This window comes from Podarcis filfolensis (assembly GCF_964270895.1).
Source record: "Podarcis filfolensis genome assembly, chromosome: 2".
Lineage (NCBI taxonomy): Eukaryota > Metazoa > Chordata > Lepidosauria > Squamata > Lacertidae > Podarcis > Podarcis filfolensis.
Window position 1 is genome coordinate 51714356 of NC_139605.1, and position 20069 is coordinate 51734424.

Sequence of the window (20069 nt, forward strand, 5' to 3'; positions counted from 1 at the left end):
TGAGATTGCTGGAGCAGCCTTCCATGTGTGGCACATTGCACCTTATTGCATAAAACTTAAAAGTGGAAACCTCAAGAATCATGTCTCAACTCACAAATGAAATTCAACAATTTGACAAAATGCCAACTCAAAAAAACCATGGTCAACCTTCAAAATATTTTGTTTCTAACTTTGATATAGCATCATTTCTCTGATGATGGTAGGTTCTGACCCAGCAGACATAATAATAATAATAATAATAATAATAATAATAATAATAATAATAATAATAATTTCTACCCCAGCAATCTGGGCAGCTTCCAACAGAATATTAAAATACAATAATCTATTAAACATTAAAAGCTTCCCTAAACTCTTTAGCTGATCATGATAGGTTTCTGTTTTCAGATCCAAAAGTCCAATTTACTGAACTGACTTGCAGTACTCAACAATGTGGCTCAGCACAAAGTTCAAAAGATTTGTTGAAAAAAACCTAAGGTGCTGGCAATCTGATGTGGCCTCACCTTTGTACAAAGCCCTCCAGCAGGCTGTGCAGGACGTGACTGCGATACCTCATGAGGCGAACATCCTGAGGGGTGCTATCGATACATTGTCCATTCAGGATGGGGCGCTCAAACATGTTACTGAACTCCTGCCGGGTACCAAGGAAGTCAGGACGGACAAAGTCCACCATGCACCAATACTCAATTAGGTTGTTCTGCAGAGGATAGCCAGTGAGTACCACCCGTCGCCGCGATCGGATGCTCTTCAAGGCCTGAGAGGTGCTAGCATGGCAATTCTTTATCCGATGTCCCTCATCACAGATGACCACATCTGGCCCAGGGCGGGACAAAGCTTTCTCAATTCCTGAATGAAAGAAAGCAACACAGGAAGCTGTTGTTCACAATTCTTGATTTAATGCAAAAAAATGTGGAAAATCCAGTAAAGGAAAATGTGTGGGTCAGAAAACATGAATGGACTGTAGTGATAGCCATTCCAATCTGACGGAGGACACTGGTGACAGAAGGACACTGAAACCTTCTTCAGTGGCTTAGGCGATGATTACCACGGCTCTTGTTTAAACTTCCCAGTGAGACACTTCACAGAACACATGTCCATTCAATCCATGTTAGAGATAAATATAATAGGGCCTCTGTTTCTAAACAATTTTTGGTTAATAATTTTCCCGTGTCCGCATATTAGTAAAAATAACTGTCTAAGGATTGCATCTCTTAAAATGGAAGTAAAATTAAGAGTTTTAAAAGACAAAAGCCTCTGAACCTTTTAAAAGCTCCTGCTGACGATCCTCTTCATCCAAATCTATAATGACAGGGCCAGTCTGCTTTTTGCTTTTTTTCCTTCTGCCTGTGGCAAAGGATTTCTTCAATGAAAGGAGACGGTACATCTCATAACCCATCAGCAACACGCCACCATCAGTCACCCAATCAGTTACCACTTTGGCACGAGCTGCTGTGGTCCTGTAGAGAAAAACAAAATAAAACGTACCAATAAGAAGGAAAACTGTGCTGGTGCTTGTGAAACAGGTGAATTCAACAAAAGACAGGTGTGTGCTGAAAGCAGTGCCTGCTTAAAAATTTTTGTTTAGAAATGCCTATCTGAACACACAGGTGTTGATGTGTTTTAATCGCTTTTTAGTCCAATATTAAATTTCATCATCTTTTAAATGGTTTTAATTACTTATTTTTAACTTTGCTATTGATAATTAAAATTTTTCTTGTAAGCTGCTTAGAGGTTTTACTACAATCAAGCGAAATATACATTATGTTAACTAAAATAATGGGCCTATAAGCCCTGTGGTAATGGTTTAATGAAAGGTGCTTTTCTGATTTTACCTGTTATATTTACTGTTATATTAATTTTTATCAGCCATTTTGCATACGAAGGTTTATTTAAGCAGTTTTGTTCACTTATACAAGCTGCTTTGAGGACCTTCAAGGGCCAAAAGGCAGGGTATAAACAGCAGCAACAGCTCTACACAACACCTGTGTAAGGGTATTAATTGCACTTACTTGTGTTCATCATTCAAGATATGGACTTTGAAGGTACGAGGCTGAATTTCTTTTGGATCATAGTCAGCAGGAAGGGCTTCTGGTGCTGGAAGCCACATGTTGAACTCTGCTAGCCAGTTTTGAAGAGTGTTTACCTGTAAGAAAAGAGGGTGATGGGAAGTATGAGACACACCAGTTAGGATTCTGAAGCAAAGACTACAGAACACTGAGCATTCAAGGACAAAACCAGCTTTTCAGGTTCAAGTTCATGCGAGTATTTATTCACATGTAACACTCAACTGGTTTTTAAAGGATGTAACAAATACAAGTCTTCTCAAGTAAGAGTGGGGGGGGGGGAGAGTGTTGTGGTGGTAAAGGGGGAGGGGACAGCTAAGGAAGACCACATGGTATCCCTTATCTGCTCCTCAGTGCAAGAACTGAGCCTCTCTATGTAATCCTAAAATGGGTATAATTAAGTGGTGGGAAACCACTCTGAGACATCAGAGCTTGCTCTCAGTTTTGAAGGGCCCTTCCTCCTCCCTCCTCCCTCCAACACCCACACAAACAGAACCAACACACTCTTCTGCCCAGTCTACTTACGGGTACAATGGCCAAGACAGTCTTCGCCTCAATGTGCCGGAAAAGTACATCCAAAAAAGAGATGACCTGGAGGGTCTTGCCCAGCCCCATGCTATGAGCTAAGATACAGCCAAACCCACTGCTGGTTTTAAATCTTTCCAAGGATTCCACCAGATTATCATACAGGAAGCGGATACCACCAATCTAGAAAGAGTAACAAACAATGTCAAAGAGATTATGGGTGGGAATGCAACAAACTGCTAGGCTGTATATGCATTTCGTCACATACATATGCAACACTACAAGGGCTGAGATTTATCAGGGCATGTTACACCAAAGTACAGCTTCCGAAAAGAAAGTTGCTGAAGTCCTTTTAATGTCCAGACTGAAGATCTCCAGTACCTGGTGTGGTTTTACAGCTCGGGCAAGTTGAGGAGCCAGGTAAATGTCTTCTTCATTTGGGGGGTGGTTGATGTTGACAATTACTTGTCCTGAAGCATCTAACTGGTTCAGAGCATCGTTCACGTGAGCGCCACTGCTCTCTTCAGAAGCATCTTCATCCCCTTCATTGCCAGAGTCACTGCTGTCTACAATCTGAAGGGATTCATCTTCTCCTGAACTTAATTCTATCACTTCTGTAAGACAACCAGATGTGGGAGATTAGCACCTCCTTCGTATTTTTATCTCAATTGTAATGTTCATATTGAACTATCTATTCCTGTGCCTTCATTTCCTCTTCTCTCTACGGTAGAAAACTAAGCAAAGTAATAAATTATGAAGGTTAAAAAAATGTAACTAATCACACTGACAAACTTAGTGCCGGCATATCCAGTAACTGAATATTAAACTATCTTGCAATTCTTTTATTTTGCTCTATTTTCAACTAGAGAGCAAGAGAAATGAGAAAAAAAAGAAAATGAAGACACATGAGCACTGCTTTCATGAAATAATTGCAGAGTACGTGGAGAGATCAAGTAAAAGACAAAGCATAATTTTCATGTCAGTGATTTTACAGATGCAAAAATCAGAAACAAATATCCATCTACAAATCAATTTATTCATTGATATATTGTGATGCTGTGCAATTTGAAGTTGGTGCCCTCTCTACTGCCACACAGGCCTGGATCAGAATCTTTAACTTTTGGCTTTTGTTTAATTTCAGCTAGTGACAGCAAAATTTCTATCATATGACATTAAGATATGCGCCACAACTACGCAGAGTTTTCAATTGTATAATTTTTAATATGGTTTAGAAATCTTACCTATTCCATTTGTGTTTATATATATTTGTACTTTATAAACAAATTGCAATGGCTGGTGCTTTTAAATTTACTATGGAAATTTTACCTGTTAAATTGCGTTCATGTTTGCATTTTTGTACACAAATTGCAATGACTATTTGCTTATGCAAATAAATATAAACCTACATATATTATGCAACTATCAACTCTATAATATATTAAATATATTCATCTATAAACTAGACTGGATTCAAACTAAACATGGGTGGCACTCTATTTACAGAGAGCTCTGCTGGAGGGGATGAGGGATATTCACCAATTCCCCCTTCTCAGTGTCCTCACCCCACCCCCAGCTTTTTAGAGGGCTGGGAGTCTCTCTGGAACAGCATTAGAGGTGGGGCTGGGGCTGCATGGAGACAGGGGATACGAAACTGTTGTAGGGCACAGTGAGAGAATGTCAAGTGATTACTATCTGTTCTTACCATCTTTAATGCTATGGAGTCTTCCTTTGGAGTCATCCTCACTGCCGCTGCTGGTGCTGTCTAAGCAGATGACGTCTTCAGATAATACTTGAGGGGAAAGCTGAGCAACCTCTGCAGTTCTTAAAGCAATCTCCTCTAAACCAAAACAGTAAAGAATAATAAATAATGCTAAACAACCCAGAGTGAGGAAATGAAACAAAAAACACCCACCTCATTTACTTACCTAAACACTACTGACTTAACTGTTTGTTTGTTTTTGCTTACCCAAATTAGATCTGATATACAAATTTGTTCTGAAATTAACACTGTTTTGTTTAACTTATAGGTAGATCACTTAATATTGTTGTTTTAAAAAAAGACTGAATAAATTGTTTTTCTGCAATTCCAGAAAACCTTTTTTAAAAGGTAAAATTCTAAGTATGGTTACTCAAAATATTCTATGGTGCTTACTCCCAGGTAAGTGTGCAAAGTACTGTGGCCTTAAAAACAACATTAAGCTGTTATTTAAGAACAAGAGCAGGCAATTGCATAAAAAGCCTCTTATCATTCAACTGCTAAAATCTTAAGAAGTACTAAACAAAAAAGAATGTTAATTACTTTACCACTCTTTCCTTCTTCTCAGCATAACCTGAACTCACTCTGAATAGCTCTGCATTAGATGGTACCACAGGTCATTACTTTGACCACAGAGATTACAAATTCACTTACATTAAAGATGATGGTAATGAGCCCATCTTTTATTAACAGCAAGCCTTACTTAACATGAAAAATAGTTGTATAACATTTGACAGGTATATAACCATACTAAGAAACCACAAGGAATGATGTATTGCAGCCATTCCCACAGTACTTATGCAGGGGTTACAATATCAAAGTAAAAAAGGTAAAAAGATAAAGGACCCCTGGATGGTTAAGTCCAGTCAAACTTGACTATGGGGTCACAGCTGAGGGAGCCAGTATTGGTCCACAGACAGCTTTCCGGGTCACGTGGCCAGCATGACGAAACTGCTTCTGGCACAACGGAACACTGTGACGGAAGCCAGAGAGCACAGAAATGCCGTTTACCTTCCTGCAACAGTGGTACCTATTTATCTACTTGCACTGGCATGCTTTCGAACTGCTAGGTTGGCAGAAACTGGGACGGAGCAACAGGAGCTCACTCCGTCGTGGGGATTTGAACCGCCGAACTTCCGATCGGCAAGCCAAAGAGGCTCAGTGGTTTAGACCACAGCGCCACCCACGTCCCTGGGACTAAGGTAACCTATCAAATTCAGCCATCAAGCACAATGGGTGTCCGAAGGCCAGCCAAGCCTATGTTCACAGGGTGAGGATAAAGGGAGGGGGTAGAAACCATGTATGCCACACTGTAATTGCCTTGGAAGGAAGGTGAGGTATAAATGCAAGAGTTTATCTAAGCCTTCTTTGGAATGATGAATGGTGCAGCAAGTTTAGCCTGTGGGGAGGACTGAAGATAGTACTTGTCCTCAGGTAGGTTTTTGGTTCAGAAATAGTCACCATCATCACTGTTTACCTGGGAGAAACTCTAAGGGTACTGTGGGGATGCTGGCTTGATACTCCTTCCTTTGCTGCTCAAGTCGCTTCCTTCTTTCCAACTCCTCCTGCTGGGCTGCTTTTGTCACAGCTTCCAACTGGTCCTCCCGCAGTAGCTTCCTGAATGCACAAACAGAGAACATATTACTTCAAAACAAAGTTTCTCTGTGCAGCTTCTGTTAGCTTCGTTTTGCCAACTGGAATTAAAAACAACAACTGGTGCACAGCTTTTTCAGAAGGAAAGTTACAGGAAGGCCCAAGAACACCACAGGTGTCTCTATTTCAATAGAGACAATTCACTTACAGCTGCAGGGCAAGTGTTTAATTTTATACTAGGAAGGGGCTGGCACTGAAGAGATTAATATAACTGATTCTGAAAGTTTTAATTGAAAGGTTGGGGGAAATAAGTTGCTGGTAAGTATGTGCTGTACTACAGCGGCTTGAAGCAAAGTATGCATGCAAGTTAGCATATACAGGAAATGGGTCACAGTCATATGTCTTCAAGTTGCAAAGAGGTAGAAAACATTTTGTTTTAAAAATAAAAGGCTAATATAAATACCCCAAGTGGTTTGACGTTTGAAGTATGGCATGGCTTCACAGGGGGCACACTGCTAAACGGGGAGGGGGGAGATCCCTTTGCTATAAATAAAGTTATCTAAAACAGAGAGAAGTAGCTTAGGACCAATGTAGTGTAACTGGTCTATATAGCTACATACTTTTGCTGGCCTGGTAACTCATCTATGAGCTTGTCATTCCAGAAGAAAAGGCAGAGGGAAATTTTGGTGTTACCAGATATGGGCCACAGTCCTAATGCTCTCTACTATCAAGATTATTACATTGGTACTTGGTTTTAGAACAGCTTAGTTTATGAACAACTTGGAAATAGAACACTGCAAACCCGGAAGTAGGTGTTCTGGTTTGTGAACTTCGCCTTGGAAGCGGAACATGTTCTGCTTCTAATCAGAGGCTTCCTGTTGAGTCTGTTGGCTGTTGAGTGTCAAGCACCCAGGCAACACAGAGGTGATATTTGGAGCGTTTGTTTTTGCTATTTTTTGTGTTTTTGTTTGTGTGGCTTTTTCGTTTTTTTGACAGTGACTTGTTCTTTGTTTTTTGGGACTGACTTGTGACTGTGGCTTGGGACTTGTTTTTGTGACTGTGTGAAACCCAGTTCAGCTACTGATTGATTGATTGATTGATTGTATGACTGCAGAAATGGATAAAAGCCCCCCCTATCCAAACAATGACTATCAGTGCATGTAAGAAAAAATAATAATTTTAATTTTTATCCTCCACAATACTGTCTTATTTATTTTATAGTACAGTACATTGATTATTGCTTTCATTTTATGGATCAATGGTTAGATAGTAAAATTCATGTTAAATTGCTGTTTTAGGGGTTGTTTTTAAAAGTCTGGAATGGATTAATCCATTTTGCATTACTTTCTATAGGAAAGCACACCTTCGTTTTAGAACGCTTTGGTTTTGGAAAAGACTTCCCAATGGATTAAGTTTGGGAACCAAGGTACCACTGTATATTGCTGTGGATAACGCACCTTCCAGAAAAAAAGAATCTCAAAATAATTTATAAAAGCATGTAATGCTAATTAAAGCTCCAAAAGTGCTGTTGGTTCAAAGGAAAGAGCATCAGATTATGCCACTCTTTCATGGGATTCTGCAAGAACATTCTCAAGGAATCAATCATCAATGATCACTTTATCTATATGCCTTCTAAATTTGTCTTTCAATATTTTCCTTGTAATAACCACCAAACCTGCGATCTTCCCCTTCAGTAGTATCATTTCATTTCCATTTTAGCATATGTCTACAGCTCTTGAACACACCATCCCAAATTGGGTTCAAGGGATAATGACAATCTGTTAATTATTACGGTACTCAAATCCTGTACACATTTTTTAAAAATGCTGTTCACCTTATGTTCCTCCTCATGTGAGAAGGTTTCTGAGCCCTCTTCTTTTTGGTGTCCTCAGAGGCCAGGCTCTTGTGCTGATTCTGCAACAGTTTCTCTGCCTGTTCACTCTGAGATGAGGTAGTTGAAGTAGAGCGTTGCCATTCCCCATCTTCGCCATGTTGAAGATGATCACCGCCAAACACCGCTTCATGGGACTGGTCTGAAACAAAGAAAGTTAGAATAAGTTGCACAAAATCAACTATTTATTTCTCTTTCTTTCTTTCCACATGTGCTAATTCAAACCAAGAAGCCAAGTAACTTCTTGATCTTTATCAGTCCTTAAGATGCTGAAAACTCCAAGTTTCCAAACCTATTTTGTAGACACCCTCACTCACAAAAGAAATTGAGTTCTGGCAATAGGTTGGACATTTCTGACAGCTTCCACATGCTGCAATGCCACTTCAGCAAAATGATACATATGTACCTATGTGTGTGTGTGTGTTGTTTGTATGTATATAAATATGCACACATACATACCACACATGGGTGGAACTGATGTAATTACTAAGCCACAGTTACCTCTTAAATAACCATGATATCCTGCCTGCTGAGGTTTTTTCTTCCTTTTTCTTTATTTTATAAACACATACTGCTGGAATGGTGTGCAATTGGACTATGTCAGGAGTGGGGAACCTCTGGTCTGTGGGTCAAGCATGGCCTGTTAAGCCATTTCTGGGAAGCCACGCAAGATCATGTGTCTGGTGCTAAATAGGGCGGGACTTCAAAGGAACAATCAGAGGTTAAAGTGAGCTCCTTTGCTGGAGCAAGGCTTGCTCCCATCCATCCATCAACTGATGGGCCATAGGAGAGAGGCTTCTTCAAGGAACAGGAAGCAGTTTCCACTGAATGGAACCAGATGTTCAAAGAACAGCCCCTTGAAGCCCCTTTCCAATCAGCCTTGATTTACTCTTTAACACTCCAGTTTTCAGAGGTTTAACAAGCAGCATGGAAGTCAACACACAAAAGAATGTGAGTTTCAGGAGCAGGTGTCACTATGACATCAAGTGACTGACCACCCACCTGACAATTCGGGCCTGCCAGGGTTTGGGGAGACTAAGGTCTGGACAGAAAAGTTCCTCACCCTTAAACTATGTGGAAGCAGCTCCACTTCCATAAATGTTACATTTGAATGGTCACATGTGGACAACTGTCATGTGTTAAAATAGCAGGACAAAGTGGAGATGCATTTGTCAAGGGCTCACTGCATGCTGAAAATCTGTTTCATAAGCCAAAAAGCTGGTTGCTTTGGACTCTCAGATCGTACCTAAGGACTCAGAACCCCTTCATATCATGGCAGAGCATTTTAAATGAAATGATCTAAGTGCAAACAGCACCTATTTGCTCTATAATTTTACATTCCTACAAGGAACAAGTGCAGCTGAACCAAACCTGACCTCTCCTCTCCGCTCTTCTCTTCTCTCTCTCTCTCTCTCTCTCTCTCTCTCTCTCTCTCTCTCACACACACACACACACACAGAAACACATACAGAGGAAGCAAAAGCTAGGTCATTCCTTGAACTTGATACATTTTCTAGTACAGACACCGCCTTTAGGGAAGCATGCGGCAACAGAAATGTCACAACAAACAAGCCCACAGATTGCACTCATTTACCCCAAGGAATCCCCGTACTGGGAAGAGAGTCTAATTTCTTGGAAGTTATCAGACTAGAACTCTGCTACCCATGTTAAATAACATTTCTCTGGAATATTAAGTCAAAAAGTATGGTAATGTTATACAAAGTGATTTTACACCCATGGCTTTTCCCTTTCATTCACAATTATATAACTAGATCAAAAGACTGGATAAAATAGGGCAACAGGAAAGAGCAATAGCAGCACACATGACCGTATTCTGCAGGATGAGTCATTAAACCAGTGACTTCCCCAGAGTCAAAAACAAAGCCATAGTTCATGCAGAATTCTTAGGGGCTGAAGAATCCAATATTAGAAGCAGACAGCTACAGCTAACACACATGCCCTTCACATATTTTATTTAATGAGTATTTTCAGAAATCAGAAATAGATAAAACCCTGGGACCCAGTAGAATATTTGTCTTGGTAGTTCTGATCCCTTCTCCCGACCATGATAAAATAATAACAATAAAAAGCAAAAGGCTATACAGTGGTACCTCGGGTTAAGTACTTAATTCGTTCTGGAGGTCCTGAAACTGTTCTTAACCTGAAGTACCACTTTAACTAATGGGGCCTCCCGCTGCCACCACCGCACAATTTCTGTTCTCACCCTGAAGCAAAGTTCTTAACCCGATGTACTATTTCTGGGTTAGCGGGGTCTGTAACCTGAAGCGTTTGTAACCCAAGGTACCACTGTACCTACTTCTCACATGCACATTTCTTCTCTTCTCTTCTGTGCAACCCCACTACCCATGGTCTACCAATTTCCTGTTCACCTGGAGTGGGATGAGGGAGCAATTGCCTTCTGTGATATTAACCTAACCAATGGGCAGCCACAACTTCTACACACACACAAACTTCAAAACTTTCCAACTTAGATCTCCCATCATTTTGTCCTTTCTAATATACTGCTTTTCCATCATTTCCCCCTCTCTGGGGTGAATGCTTATTAGGGCAAAAGCAACCTCTACCTGACAGTGGATCAGATACAACATGTCAGATGCATATGTGCATCTTTAACTACTTATCTCAGCTTTATGCCTAAAAACAGGTCCTGGGTAAGGGTTGGTTCAGACGTCCAGAAGAATGAAATGACAGAATGCTACTTCAGATTGCAGGTACAGGGAAATCATTTTTTAAAAAAATAGCTTCTCAAGGTAAATAAAACAAATAACACAAAGCTCCCTGCAACTAGAACAGGAAGAAATGGGCCATTTCTCTCACTGCTATATGCAAGCTTGAAGGCAGAGAGAATTGTTTTCTGCTTCTAAGGAGTTCTTTATATTGAAGAACATTTAAACATAGTGCTGACTGTAGTTTAAAGTGGCACAGCCTACATTATACTACATTTTACTACTACATTCTATTGTATAGGCCAAACCATGTAATACTAGCCCCTCCTGCAGCACATTGGTTGGTCAAGCCAACAGTGCCAGGTGAACTCCAGGTATGCTCTAGACTCTATCAATGAAAGCACTGTCAGTGAGTCCCACTTGCAAAGGAAAAATTGGGAACCAACTTCAAGCTCCAGTGGTTCCTTTGTAGCCATATCCTTACTTGCCCTTCCATCAGGTGTGGGGGTGGATGGTTGTGGTTTAGGGAAAATGGCACTGTCAGCCAAACAGTGACCTATGCCTGGCCTAATTAGACTCATGGACCAGAGGTTGCCACCCCTGCTCTGGAGTGCGTCTCAGAATCCTCTGCAACTCAAAATTTCTTTATTATTTATTTATATCACTTGTATAAGACCTAAATCAACCACACCCTCTGGGAGGTTAACAAGAAAAGTTAAAAACCATTTAAAAATAAATAAAAACTTGCACTAACAATAAACAGAATAAAGCCAGGCTCAGTACAAATCTAACTAAATCTAGCAAAAAGCAAAACATATGAGAGCTAAAGAAAAAAGCCAAGCCTATTAAAATGCCTGGGAAATTTTTTAAGGGGCTTCATGTCCTGCTGAAAAGTCCATTATGCAGGCACTAGGAAAGATGCTCTGGGGAGGTCATTCCATATCTGGGAGGACGCTGTTGAAAAGGTCTCTGGTATCCACCTGCCATACTTCAGTTGGCAGGGGCACCCTGAGACGAATTTCACAGCCAACAGCTCAAACTGCAAAGAGTTTTCAACTTATTTTCTAACCCTCCAGTACTGCTTTAAATATCTCACTTGAAAAACATTCCTGTCCACATCCATACCAACAAAAAAAAATTAGGCTGGTAGAGCACTGAGTGTAACAGATTTCTTGTCTATGGTTCACACAGTCCACTTTGGCTATAATACCATTAGCTATTTTAAAACAGCAGCCCCAAAATGTCACAGTACCTAAGGTACTGGATGGACACACATAAGGGGTAGTAACATACTATGTCTTAAACAGGGATCAATAATAACTCAACTCCTGACTCAGACGTGTGTCCCAATATGAATTAGTGAAAAAGAGGAGTGGCAAAAGCAGAGGCAACCATGGCATGCATTTTAAGACAATCAAGTGTGGGATTCCACAGTGAGAGGAATCAGGCCCCAAACAGGGAATTTAGAATATTTATTAGCACAAATAGAGAGGTATTTTGTTGTCTGTATTACACCAACTGAGATAAGGCATTCTAACCTCCTGCACAACCAAAAAATAAAAATGTGTGCAGGAAGTGGAAGGAACTTTCCCTAGAAGCTGCTCACCTCACTGTTGAGAACCCTAAGTTTAAAGAAGCTGCCATCAGAGGAAAATTGCTCTGCACCATTAAATGATGAAGTTGGGGGTTACCAGAAGGAGAAAAATGCATTTCCTACAACATCTCCGGCAATATGCAAATGTATGAAAATCTCTGTATTGAACAAAATGCAGACTAGAAATTAGGAGAACTTGAATTGCTCCAGTGACAAATTCTTTGCAAAAACAAGAAGAAAAGAGAAACCCAATTCACTACTGACCAAAGATGTGAAAACAACGCAAGTGTGACTCTTGTAGGTTCTATCTGCACAAACAAAATAATCAGATAAATTCAGCTCTCACTAAGGATGGGAAGGGAGACGTCCCTGTGCCAGACCCTAGAAGTGCCAAGTCTGAAAACCTCTGAAGCTTTTATCAAGCCAGCTAATTAAAGAGCAGTCTCAAGCCTTCTGGCAGTTCAGTAGCTTTAGGTCCCTCCCACTCTGGAAAGGCCTAACAAAGACCTAATTACATAATGATTACATAAGATGACACACCTACAAAGTCCAAATGCACTGACAGAGCTACTCTTTCTGAGTATCATAGAAGGCAATAGGACCCAGATAGATGTATTACTCCTCTGTACATGGAATCAGAGCACCATCCTCAACAACCCCTCATACAGAAAAGGAGTTCTAGGATTCAGAACGGGTACAGTGGTGCCTCGGGTTGCAGACGCTTCAGGTTACAGATGCCACTAACCCAGAAATAGTACCTCGGGTTAATAACTTTGCTTCAGGATGAGAACAGAAATCGCTGGGCGGCAGCAGCAGGAGGCCCCATTAGCTAAAGTGGTACCTCAGGTTAAGAACAGTTTCAGGTTAAGAACGGACCTCCAGAATGAATTAAGTTCTTAACCTGAGGTACCACTGTACACTGCTTTTGCCTACACTTATCATCTCACTGTCACTTCATTTCCTTTTTGCCAATGATTGTCTTCTCATTTTCATTCTCACTCTTGTCAGACTTCCACTTGCTTCCACAACTGTCAGAGACATTGTCTGCTAATGCTACTTTTTATGCCTCTGATTCCTTCACAGAAGAGCAGCATGTGCATTTTTCAAGACTTAGCCAAGAATGAATCCAAGGGGAAATAATAGCTAAAATAAGATGGTGGGGGAAGAGGCAACACAAAAAAAATGCAGGAAGCCCACATTTAAAAAGCAGCAGCAGCAGCAGCAGCATACACTCAGAAAATCTGGAACATCTAAAGGCCAACCTCAGTGACAGGCAATTTATCTTCTAACTCCAAGATTATGCAAGCCAACGAAGGCACCAAATACTCACGAGCTCTTATTCTGGCCTCGCTGCTGTACACAGTAAAGAGGCCTGAATTACATAAACACTAAAGAGCACTTATATAAGCTTTTATGAACGTGTCTCTAAATAACAACACTCACAAACCAAAAGAAGAAACCAGGTAGCTGATCTTACTAAGTGTTAATCATATATACACAATATGGACCAGGGCAACAGAAGAGAACATTATCCTCATTGTTTTTAGCCAGCACTACACCTTTTTGACTCAGCAGTAGGAAACATGTTTAACAATCTGCAAAACTAATTTTTATTCTCAGCCACAGCACAAACATTCTGGGATATTGTTGAATGCAGTGTGCTTAATTACTTATCTGCAAAGCGATCTGAAAGCCTCATGTGGCAGGAGAGAGATAAATGGGGGGGACGAGGACATTATTCTGCTACCCTACTAAAAGAAACAAAAACACTACGACCTTTCCTACTACTATCTAAAATCTAAGCTCTCTCTCCCCCCCCCCCCCAGAAAAATAAAACCCTGTCACACATACATGTCTGAATTGGGTAATTAAGTCATCAGTTAAATACCAGAAGTCTGGAAATTTCCACTTTCAAATTTACAGCAATTAATTTGCAAACTGACATTTCTGCTTCAGTCATCTCACTCCTCTACTAACAGAGATAGGGTCACAGTGACCTAGAATATTTTTCAAGGCCTTCTCTGCTAGGGAATTTCAACAAGTGATTACTTTCATCAGATACACAGGAAGAATAAGAAACTGTACTTTCTGGCTGTTAGGTAGTTTTCCAATTACCCAGGCTAATTCCCCCATCCCCCCAAAGAGCAAAGTGCTATGAAAGGACCTGTTTTGCCTGAAGCACTTTCCAACTTCTCTCATATTAGAAGTCACAAGCATTCAAGTTGGGGCTCACTACCCTCTACAAATAGAGTATTTGTTCCAAGTGCTAAAATAGTGCATCTAAACTAGAAACATTCTGGCTCCTGTAGCCACATGTTGTAGATGCCTCCTTTGCTGCATTAGTGCAGATGCTATTATTATTTCTCTAGATCAACTAATATTCAGGGTCTGAAGAAAGGAGACTGAATTGTGAGGGGGGAGGTATTTTGTATTATGCAATGGTTACATAAGCTTTCATTTTCAGTAGGCAGTTGTTACAAGTCATAGTATTTGTTTTATAGTAGATTTTTCAGGGTGGTTAAAGGCAAAGAGAGGCCTCTTGGTGGCTTTGGAAATGTGCAGCACTAAGATGGGAAAAAGACCCTCTTTTGCACACTCACATTTTGCTCCGAAACCAAGGAATCTGACACTTGACAACTGAGAGAGCTGCGTGACAGATAACATCAAGCAGTCCCTCTGTTATCAAGTGCCCCATTTTCACATTTTCATGGCAAAAATTGGGTAATGTGACTTCGAAATCACTAAATCCCAGCATTATTCTTTAAACTACTTGCAGTTTTTAGGTGGAATTCAAGCTGCAATTTATTTGATGTTCTGTCTGCACAAGCATATGAACTTGCCAGGTGACATGGTCACCCCTCCCCCTTGCTGTTCTGAGGGCTCTCCCAACCCCAAAATTCAGGGGGGCACAGAGGGGGGGAAGAGGGGGAAGCCCCATTGTGCAAGTAGAAGTCATCGTACAGGGTTTTCACTGATGTGTCTGTTAGGTAAATCCTGCCCTTTGTTGAGGGCAAAGATTACAATATTACAGCTTTGCAGTTAACCATTCACATAATGTTTCTTTGTGGGGAGGCACGCTTTCAGGACACACTACTTAAGTCCCTCTGTTATGTACCCATATCATTACAATCACCATATGTAAGCATCTATAAATTACTCTATGTGGTAAGCCGTTTTTGCAGTGTGGAAAAATGTAGCCAGTAATTAAGCTTTGAGCTGCTACAAAAAACGACACAGGAGCCACCACATTGGAACATGCTATTGTATGGAACAATCTTCAAATAACATGCATAACCTTTCAATTGTAGCCAGAGGTGTGATAAACAGTGCCTCAAAGACATATGAATACAGGGAGGTTTTTGTGATTGGTGAAATATTTGTAGTTAATGTTATCATTGAATGTTATCATTAGCATTTTACGCTTCTGACAGTTTGAGAAACTAAGGCACTATGGCCAACTGATGTCTTTTAAGACCACAAAGCCAGCATAAAGTTTGAAGAACCATGACTTCGCTTCCACCCCACCCCACCTTATATTAAAAACACCAGATCAAGCTTTCTTTTCCCCTTTCTTCTTTTCTTTACAGGTTGCTTCCCAAGGGGATGCGAGTGAGTGAGGGAAAGAAATAACTAACTTAATTGCCGTTTTCTGCTTCAAGATCAGTGAGAATTCCTCTGAAGTTAAGCAAGAAAGGCTAGCTTTCAGAGGAAGATAATGAACATAACAAGTAGCAGAACCCCCCCCCCCAAACAATAATGAATGCTTTCCTAGATCAAGGTTTTCACTGTGCAAGTTTAAAACAAAACAAAACAAAAACAGTATTTGAAACAACCTGGGTTACTTTTCCAAAAAGCAACAACAGAAAAACAAATGAACACCATAACGGCATTCATGTCTTTTTCTGAACTGTCTTCTCGCTTCCATCAGGAACATAATGTTTTTCTTAATTTATCAAGTGAGTTTCTTTAAAGTCTGCAATTTCAGGATGATTCCAGAAAAGAAGTATTTAAGGCAACAATTCACTACTTCACCACATGGTGGAACAACAAAAGTTTGCAACACAATTTGCAGATCCCCAAGCAAGGTACCAGATTTGTTGTCCAGGCCAGCTAACTAAATGAGTATCCCTTATTTTGCTGTATTGCAGTCCCACAAAATATAGTGGGTGTTCAAACTACTAGACACCACAGCCAAGTATTCCTCTTTTTAAAAGGAAATTGATAGCAGAAGATAGTGAGGCGTGGTGTTAACACTTAGATTATATTTCATGAAAGCTGGAAAGTGAACCTGATTAATCAATAAAGATTATTAAAATCAAGTGATGAGGAAAGATTTATTGGAAGTACTGAGCAGTGCAGACATAGAGCTGAGGTCAAATTCAAAGCCGACCAGACTTATGACTTTGTGCAAATTACCTGGCCTATCTGCACAGCAGATTTCACATAATAGAATGGAGTTAATAAGCGCTCTGTAAGGTATAGTCCAGGGATAGGCAACCTAAGGCCCGGGGGCCGGATACAGCTCAATCGCCTTCTCAATCCGGCCCGCAGACGATCCGGGAATCAGAGTGTTTTTACATGAGTAGAATGTGTCCTTTTATTTAAAACGCATCTCTGGTTTATTTGTGAGGCATAGGAATTTGTTCATTATTATTTTTCAAAATATAGACCGGCCCCCACATAGTCCGAGTGATGGTGGACTGGCTCATGGCTGAAAAAGGTTGCTGAACCCTGGTATACTCTTATAAGGTAATAGAAGAGCTCCTCAAAAGAAGCAACAATTTTTATTACACTGTGATGATACATAGACAAATTAGATTATAATTTTCATATGCTGGTTCAATGTAAATCATTAAGTGCAGAGCACTATTTTCATGTTGATTTATCACTACATTAATGAATACTTTTAAAAGTCCATTGTAGTTTAAATGTAGTGTCAAATATGGACGTGAGAGATGGTTTAAAACTAAACTCATTATTCTACATGCATTAGAGGGGATGCTCAGGGTTTTGCTCATGAAAATGTTTCTTAAAAAGTGTGTTAGTCTAAAAAACTTTTCAGCTAGACAGTAAAATAAAGCCGTAGAATCGAAAGTTACTTCTTACTGCAGAGTCAAAATAAAATGCTCAGTCAAGTCCTTGCAGCTCAGCATGGTCTGTTAGACTGTTGTGTTATGCAAAGATGAGACAGCAGTAATTAGTATTGTACTCCAGTGGCTCCAGTTTTAATCTTTTTTTACAATCTAATTAGATTTCTCATTCCCAGAAATCATGGGCCTTCAACATTTATAAATTTCCTAGATCCTGAGGTTCTTCATTCCCTTTATCAAGACTGATCTCAAAATGTCTTACTCCTGAAAGTATCATTCCTTTCTTAAATAGTAATTTGTAATTTAAATTTGCAATTTCCACTTGGACCCATAAACCAGTTAGACATTTGTTGCATTCTCGCCACTGGATTGTCTGTACTTTTTTAAACAATTCATAGAAAGATAAATCAGAGCCCAGCAAAAATACACATACACGTGGTTACTCTTATCAGTTTCAAAATAAAGTCCATATAACATCACTCCTACGATGAGTTTAAAAAATAAAGTACTCTATGCCTACCTCCTCTTTTATGAGTTTACTGGGAAGAAATCAGTTTTCTGAACTAGAAAAGTAAACTAGGTAAACAAGAAAGGCTGAACTAGGTAAACAGGAACAATTGATAAAGTTACAAAATAAATACCAGTGAGCATACACAACTAAATGTGATGTTTCAAACAAGACTTTTTCATAACAGAATTTCAGAACTTTTTGTATATAACCTATTTGTAAGAAGGCAAACCTAATTCTCAGAATTCCAGGGATGAACAAAAAAGTTTGTCAGAAGTGCAGTGTGTGCATACATAATGCACACACACTTCCACTATCCTGTCCTAGGAAATACAGAACCGGTAAGAACTCTCAGAATTGCAGAAGTATGCAGATTCAGATAGGGAGAAAACACATTAAATAACACATGCAAAATATGCCACATCCTTGCTCAGGAAAGCAACAAGTGCAAAGAGGCTGCAATATGAAATAATAATCCTACCAAAACAAATACAAGAGTTAATTGGTTGTTTTACTAGAATCCTCAGACTTAAAAAGTTGTAAATAGCCTTATACAGTGTTCAAGATTATACAGTCAGCCTCTCATGCAAATCAAGACACTCAGCTTCCACCAAATTATTGACTGCTGAATAAATAATGAATCTCAATGTATTGTTTTACAAAATATTATATTCCAACCACTCTCTCACAACACCACTGGAACACATCCGATTTCTAAAAACAATGAACTGTTTGTGAAATCAACGGAAGATGGAAAGGAGACTTCCATGTCTTACCTGGGAAGTGCTGCGATTCATCCAAAAGGAGCATTTTGCTCAGTGTACACGGCTGACTGCAACACAACCTTCTTTTACAGCTGGTTCTGTAACTTCAGCAGAAGATAATATGGCAAACTGTCAACTACTATGAGCTATTCTAGCCCCAGACCAAATGCCTGAAGTCAATGAAAATAATTTATCATCTCTGCCTGGAACACCATAATCACACAAAAAATCATAATGTGCCTTTTGCTAAAGTAGCAGAGAAAAGAGAGGAAACAGACTAAACAATGTCATGGTATTCGGATATTCTAATCAACAGCACTTAGCGATCTATCCTACAAACCTGTATTGAGCACATCCAGTGAATATAGATCCTGTAACTTGGCTGTGACTGAGAAGGGTCACTTACATAACCAATTAAATATGCCTAGGTTTTAGTCTATATAGCACTGGCACTTATTTTCTTTTCCAGCTCAGGTCCTCAAAGCCATGAGTACAAAAAAAAGCCAGCAAGTACTTGAGGACCAATCACAGAAGCTATTCTGTCCTATTGACTGAAACTAGAATATGTGCTAAATTAGAGGAGGTACCCAACACTACTCCTGAAAAACAGTACAGTCTGTAAAACAAAAAGAAACCATGTACGTTTTGGGAGGTCTCTTCTCTCTGGGGTGGCTGCTACAACAAAAGTTGCACGCCGTTTTCATCTGATATCATTTACTCAGCCCGCGATCCATTTGAACTAGTGGAAGAGAGCAGGAATAAAACGAAATCCTTACATAACTATTCAAACTCAACTGGGGCCCCACACAAGGGGAATTCTAACAGGCAACAGGAAACAAAGAGCAAGAGCTCCAGAAATTAACACCAGGGCTAAGGGGGTGGAGGGTGGGGGTAAGTTAGCATATCAACATATTGGGAGCCATTAAAAAGAGAATCATTGCAAGTTTAATTTTATTAACAGCAACACAGGGTGTTGCTAACCCAACACAATTCCATATGTGTGAAAACCAACCAATATGTGATCTCTGTAACCTAAATAGTGGCAGCAACGACCTATTGGCTTTAGCTCAAAAAATTATTTTTTTTATGTGAAGTTGCTGAGGCCAACAACAATCAAAGAACAGTGGAGAGGTCTGAGGCTGATGGCAGTTGTAGTCCAAAACGTATGGAAGGTAGCAAGTAGGGGAAGGCTGTTTTCTAAGATACACTCCCACGACATAATGCTTCATTTCATAGTAGGCTTATTAAAAGCTATTCCTCTGTATTACATCTCATGACAAAATATTTATTTATTTTCCTTTTTTAATCCTATCCCAGGTATTTTCCCTCTGCTTTTAGTGACAGTACTGTCAGTACCGATCCAAGATCTCTTAATGAGTAGACAGCTGAAACCTCTTTTTGCACCAGATTTTCCTGGCACATAAAGAGCCTTTTAAACTATCTGTGTTGCTTTCCAAGCAAGGCTCTCTCTTCTCACAAATTCCGGAAGACCAGGGATGCTCAAGAAGGGGCTTGGCTCCAAGGGTTTGAGTATACAGTCATACCTCAGGTTACAGACGCTCCAGGTTGCGTTTTTCGGGTTACGGACCTGCCGAAAC

General features: G+C 39.9%; 1 protein-coding gene across 7 annotated transcripts in view; it reads right to left on the reverse strand.

Annotated features, from left to right (window-relative positions):
- RAD54L2 (RAD54 like 2) overlaps nucleotides 1-20069 on the reverse strand; it is a 57839-nt gene that overhangs the window by 18859 nt on the left and 18911 nt on the right. For 3 of the 7 annotated variants that reach the window (XM_083603247.1, XM_083603246.1, XM_083603242.1), the window contains exons 1-10: nucleotides 19114-19210; nucleotides 18484-18575; nucleotides 7772-7970; nucleotides 5822-5961; nucleotides 4291-4425; nucleotides 2970-3202; nucleotides 2589-2771; nucleotides 2010-2143; nucleotides 1261-1457; nucleotides 504-846 (exon numbers count right to left, since the gene is read on the reverse strand). In XM_083603247.1, the coding sequence (XP_083459373.1) occupies nucleotides 504-846; nucleotides 1261-1457; nucleotides 2010-2143; nucleotides 2589-2771; nucleotides 2970-3202; nucleotides 4291-4425; nucleotides 5822-5961; nucleotides 7772-7970; nucleotides 18484-18575; nucleotides 19114-19175 (1718 nt within the window). In that variant the 5' untranslated portion in view covers nucleotides 19176-19210. Of the gene's footprint in view, nucleotides 1-503; nucleotides 847-1260; nucleotides 1458-2009; nucleotides 2144-2588; nucleotides 2772-2969; nucleotides 3203-4290; nucleotides 4426-5821; nucleotides 5962-7771; nucleotides 7971-18483; nucleotides 18576-18811; nucleotides 18906-19113; nucleotides 19211-20069 lie in introns of those variants that run through there. The other 4 variants (XM_083603248.1, XM_083603243.1, XM_083603245.1 and 1 more) reach the window with 2 other exon arrangements.